Genomic DNA, 6,178 nt, shown 5'->3' on the forward strand with positions numbered 1-6,178 from the left:
TGACAATGTTGTGCTTGCATGCTGTTATTTGCATAATTTTCTCAGAAAAAGAGATGGTCTTGAATATGTTCCACCTGGCTTTGTTGATGTAGAAAATCCAAGTAATGGTGTTGTTGAGCTGGGGGCATGGCGTCAGCAAGGTAACCCACTGGATAATCTTTTGCCACAGCCACCCCTGTCACGTAGTATGATGGATGCAATGGAAAACAGAGCTAATTATTGTAATTTTTTTAATGGCCCAGGGGCTGTGTCATGGCAGCATGTTTATAATTAATTCATGAGTTTAGGTGCTCTTTAAACATGAGATTGCATGGTTGTGTTTAAATAATGTAAGTCATAATTTTTTTTTGGTTTTTTTTTTTTTTAACTAAAATTGCCTTAAGTGTGGAAAGATTCTGATTTTGAGTTGAAAAATGTTTATTGTGTTATTAAAGTAAATTGTTTGATGTAACTTAATACAACATTGTGAATATAGTTTTTTGAAGTTTATTGTGATAACATGTTTAATCATTACAAAATAATGTATGATTGTAAACAAAATATTTATTTGGGCAAAATTTTTCATTTACAAATTATCAAAAAAAGATAACTAAACAATTAAGCAGTACAAGCATTCTGTCAATCATTTTTCTCGATTGATTATTTAAATTTACTAATATGTATGTTTTAAACATGACATAAAACATTATGATTTTTAAAAAAAAAGGCACTTTTCCATAACTAAAATATAATTCAAAGATAATTCTTTAATAAACACAAAAAACAAAGTGATAAAAACAAAAAAAACCATTTGCGCATAAAAAAATGAGCACATAAGTATTACTAATGTACATTACGGCGACATACAATGTTCAGTTTGTTCACATATAAATAAAGAAACGTCATGACGTACAAACGTCTAAATGACCATGTGACACGCCACACTGTGTACCTGCTGATCTAAAGCGAAACTGAAAGGGAAAATGGCAACCAACAAACGTTCAAAGGTCTGGGGCCAAGGGGAGGTCCAATACTTGGTGAAAAGGATGGGTGCACTGGACTATATATGTGCAAAGACATATCCACGTCCTATGGGACATAAAAGGAGTGTTGTGAAAAAAATATGCAGGGGCCTGTTCCGTAAATTTCATATCAGACGCACATCAACGCAGGTACTGAAGAAATGGGCTGATTTAAAGTACAGGGATAAGGAGAGAATCGAAGAAATTCGAAGTAGCCTGGTATTGATAGCTGGTAAGATAATTTTTACATACATACATTATCTATATTTTTGATTAATAATATAAAAACATAACAGTTTTTAAAATCATTAACGGTCTGCAGTGATTTGTTAGATCAAAAAATCACATTATATGTTGTTGTTTGGGTTTAATGAAAAGTGTTTTTATTTAATGTTAACAGATGTAAACTCATTGAATAATGAGTCAAGGCAGCCCACCAACAATACTGATGAAAATGTAGTCCAGCAGCTGTCTGCAAGCATGGATTCCAACCCTGAAAATAGCCTACCCATTATAAATGAGGAAGCAGACAGCCTTGATTATGATGTTCTGTCACCATCATCAGGACATGGTGATGCTGATGTAACGTCTGAAGAGAATATGGAGGACAATGGTACTGATGTGGTTTTCCAAAGTTAGTACAGTGGAAAATCTTTAGCTACATGGCTAATACTCTAACAAAATTACCTTATGTTTCAATTAGGTGGTAGAGGATCAGGTTGGGACATGAGCGCATCATCAGGAGATGAACGTGAAAAACAAGTTGTCAGTAATGGTAAGTTTCATGAGTGTACATCATAATGGTAAATGTTTCAATTTTTCATTGTTTAATTTAATTTTTATAACCAAACGCTAAAATATATAACAATAACTGTTTTTTTTGTTGTTTTTTTTACAGAAATAGTCACACTATATGATGTTTATGTGTCTGCGAACCGACTCAAAGAAGCCTCTGCGGCGCATGATGCCCTAATCCTTAAATATATTAATCAACGTAATAAATAAATGATGTTTGTTTTGTAGATTTCTATGTTAACCATGTATGTCTAATTGTTTGTAAACTAAGATTTTACCAGAAAAATTTTTTTTAAAATTGCAAAAAAAATTAGACAAGTTAATAAATAAATCTAAATTAAAATAAAAGTTTTAAACCATTTTCACAAAAATTGTGCCTAATTGATTTGAAAAACACATTATTTCATATGGCAGGTTTATTATCTGTGGAATGGTTACACATTTGTTATTTTCACAAATATGCACGAAATATCAGGCAACAGAAGGAATACAATAATCACCAAAAACATACGAAAATAATATAAAAAAACAATACAACTACTTCTTTTTGCGTTTGTTTACCAAACTCATGCGTGACCTACGGCCACGCACACCACCCTTTCGAAGTGCTTGTCTTGATGGCTCTGCTGCAGCTTGAGGAATTTCAGGGGCATCAACAGGAGCAACAGGATCAACAGGTTCAACAGGGTCAACAGGTTCAACAGGTTCAACAGGTTCAACAGGTTCAACAGGATGAGAAACCTCGCCAATGGCAACATAGGATGAGTCTGTTAGTTTTTTTGCTCTTGCCAAACGTAAGACATCCTGGATTAAACATTGGGCTATGTATTTTTGATCTGGGGTCAGTTCACGCATTTCATCATCCACAAACATAGCAATACCAGAAAGGGGTGGTCTGTTGTGCTGGTCTAGGATGTTTTGTGCCACTCCCATCAGTTTTGTTACAGCTGTAGTAGTGTTTGGAGGGATGGTTTTTTTTCTCCTTTGCCAACTTTGTGTGTAGGACACATTGGATGGGCCTGCCTCAACCAAATCAACATTGGTTAATTGGCTAGCAGGAGTTTCCATTAGTTGTTCAGATGTTGATTGCTGACTTGTTGTTGGCTCCTGCAATACAAAATTAACATGAATAAATAAAATTGTCATTCAAATCTATTTTTCTAAACAAAATTTGTACACTTTTACATATATATTGGAAAGTAGACAAATATTCATTTCATCATCAATAAAAAATACCAAAAACAATTTTTAAAACCAATTAGGACAATTTTTAAAATTATACCTCAGATATAGTCACTTCATTGTTCGCATCAGGGGGAATATCACCACCAATATTGAGGCTACTGGTTGATGGCCTGTGAAGCTCCTGGTCCCTTGTGAAATTTAATAAATCAAAATACCACAGCGTTGGGACGTAGACATCACCAGTGCCAGCACCAGAACGCTTGGATTCCTCTATTTTGTTCAGTTCTTTCTTATAAACTGTGCGTATTGCCTGTATTTTTCTTTTAACCAGATCCTCGGTACCTTTTTGATTAGGATGGTATTTGTCATATATTGCAATCATTTTAAGGTACGCATCCTTTTTAAGTTGCCTATTGCTGTACTCGGGGGATTTAATTTTCCATAAGGGTGTTTGCGTCTGGTACACCTCAATGAATTCACGTAGGAATTCCTCCTTATTAGTACACATCTGTAAAACAGTAAATTGGAGATACATCAGTACAAGCACTGATTTAAATAAGAATAAAAAAAAATTAAAAAAAAAAAAAAAAAAAAAATTGCACATACACGTCAGGCAAACATTAAATTGGAGCAAATTCAGTACAAACTATGATTTTGACCAAATTAAACAAAGAAAAAAACTAAAAAATTATATACAGCAAATACTATAGCACATACACGTCTGGCTAACATTAAATTGGAGCAAAATCAGTACAAACAATGAGTTTAAAAAATACATTAAAAAAATAATTAAAAAAAAAACGATAACACATACCTTGAAGCAAAGAAAAGCAAGTCCAGATGACAGTTGCGTCCAGATGACAGTTGTTTTCCAAAATAAGTTGTGCGAGGACAAACGCAAATGGGTAGACAACAGCTGCAAGAATGAACACGCATCTGCGCACATTTATACTACCAACAACCAATGAAAATCTATAGCGCTGATTAAACAAATGAGTCGAGGCAAGCAGGGGTGTAGCGAGTTTACAATTCTACTACATCAAGATGCACTTTGTGTGGGGAACCAACGCCCATATCGCCATGACACTTGGAAATCCATGCGGTGAGACAGCTACACAACGATAATATTGTTCCTCATTACATCGGGACACGAGATAGCTTGAAAGGTGACTATAACAGAGATTGTGACATGTGACCGTAAGCACACGACAAAAACATGGACACACAGCGATGAACACACATCGCGCTAACGAACAGGGCGTGCCGCACATACGGCGACATCGCGCCCGATATCGCAGTGTGTAAAGTAGCCTTAAGTCTTCATTTCGGGATACAGCGCATGCTCCCACACTTAGTGTGAAAAGCCTCTTTGCACAGGTACTTGCATTCCGTGCCGGGTCTAAGTCCTGTTTTGTGCCGAGACACCATGCTAAAGCTGATAGTCTTTTTTCAGAGACTCTATTTCATGCAACTGACCATGCTCAGGCACTTACTGCATCAGAAATTAGGTCCGGTAATGAACTCTTTGGCCCTGCCCCTGATGTGGGGGGGCCCATATAGACCACAGGGCATCAGGTGTCCTGACGATGTGGCCAGGCCACTCCCAAATGGCTTGCAGAGGCCCGCCCCTATGACTTGTCACCTCATTATTGATGGTCAGACGATGACTGGTGAGGTGTTTGTGTCGTGGCAGCCATGAGGTCATTATTCAAGTTGCGGTTCCAAATAGGACGCTAGTTATGCCACTCATGACGTGTCACTCTGCTTTTGTCTCCAGGAGGTGCATTGTGGTCCACCCTGGTTTAGGGCGGACCCAGGTTATAAAACGGGCTGGAGCCAACAAGGAGGTGCGCAGTCTTCTATTATGCTCCGAAAGAGCACACCTCCATGTGTTGAACCCATTGCGGCTTTAGGCCAGAGGTAGGCAGGGATAGGGCGTCGATGCAGGCTGCCACCACAGTTGGTAACGCAGAACGGTTAAGACCAGCTCCTGTCCTACAAGTCCTGCTTGTGCAGCCCAGTGGCATTAACAGGCCTGCTGCTGCTGATGCGCCTGCTGTCCACAGGTGTGGCCCCAATGCACACGGTTAGCATACTGAATGGCCCCTGTGATGATAACAGGGAGTTTCTGGGCTGGGTGGGCGTGTGGACCCTGTGACGCTAACAGGGCTCCCAGTCTCAAGATCCGAGTGGCGTCTAACTCGGTTCAGGCAACTATTAGTTTCAGAGCCACACAGATCTGTATCCTCCACCTAACCTTCCAGTTGCCAACCTCTCCTTTTCCATCTGGGAGCACGGTGGACATTGACTGCTGATGGGGATATATACCTTTCTCTTTCTTTTCTTATTCATTTTCGTTATATAGCGGTAACATAGTATATACCACCTTATCCAAATCTGCCAGTCCCACCGTAACAGATGGTGTTTATTCATCAAATGTTACTTTTGCTTAACCAACAAACCCACGGACAAAAACTTTTTTCCCCTTTCCAACACACCTGTTCCCCTTTCCACCAGCATTTGTCCTTTTTCAACTCATTTGGTATATGACCAAAAGTGCAACTCTGCAGGGACACCGTACTCAATGCCATCTCAGCACAGCAGCCAGCCCTCGGTCCCTCAGATGTGGACAAGTAAAAGACCATTTCCTCCTATCCATGACAAAGCGTTGAGATTCACTCTGTGCAGCACTGGTGTTTACTGGAAAAGCAGATCTAAGAATCCGTACCACCTTCTGCAGATACTCCTGTATCCGTGCGTCCCTTTCTATGGCAGGAATTTTTTCGCCAAATTTTGTCTTGTACTGGGGATCTAACAGTGTGGCAACCCAGTAGTTAGCATTACTTCGAATTCGTACAATCCGAGGGTCATGTTTTAGGTAGTGCAGCAAGAAGGCGCTCATGTGTCTTGTGCATCCAGGAGGACCAAGTCCTTGGTATGTTGGTGGCAGAGAGGTGAGAATCGTGCCTCCTTCCTCTGCCCTCTCCCCCCAACCTCGCACAACCGAAATGTGAGCAAGCTCTCACTCATCTGCTGAGTCTTCCATGCCCATCGCCAGTTCGTCCTCCATTTCTTCATGGGCTCCTGCACCTTCCTCAACAATTTTTGCTGATACTATGCGCCCTTGTTAATCCCTCTCCCCCACCGTCCCTTGACTTCCGCCTAGGTGCCGCTCACCGTCTGGACCTTGTAGATCT

General features: G+C 39.6%; 1 protein-coding gene across 1 annotated transcript; it reads right to left on the bottom strand.

Moving 5' to 3' along the window:
* Nucleotides 1–732: 732 nt before the first annotated feature.
* On the bottom strand, nt 733–3,527 carry LOC142243922 (uncharacterized). The gene is made up of 3 exons (XM_075316118.1): nt 3,079–3,527; nt 2,358–2,903; nt 733–744 (listed from the first exon to the last, which is right to left on the bottom strand). Exons 1-3 carry the CDS (start codon nt 3,514–3,516, stop codon nt 733–735), a joined length of 996 nt encoding a protein of 331 aa, XP_075172233.1. The 5' UTR covers nt 3,517–3,527.
* Nucleotides 3,528–6,178: the final 2,651 nt, after the last annotated feature.

The sequence above is a fragment of the Anomaloglossus baeobatrachus genome, chromosome 6, assembly GCF_048569485.1.
Source record: "Anomaloglossus baeobatrachus isolate aAnoBae1 chromosome 6, aAnoBae1.hap1, whole genome shotgun sequence".
Classification (NCBI taxonomy): Eukaryota; Metazoa; Chordata; class Amphibia; order Anura; family Aromobatidae; genus Anomaloglossus; species Anomaloglossus baeobatrachus.

Bases quoted from the DNA above. Each gene is read 5' to 3' on its own strand.
- LOC142243922 (XM_075316118.1), bottom strand. From the start codon at position 3,516: ATGTATCTCCAATTTACTGTTTTACAGATGTGTACTAATAAGGAGGAA. The intron at 2,904-3,078 runs GTATAATTTTAA...TTTGTATTGCAG, and splicing joins ATGAAGTGACTATATCTGAG to GAGCCAACAACAAGTCAGCA.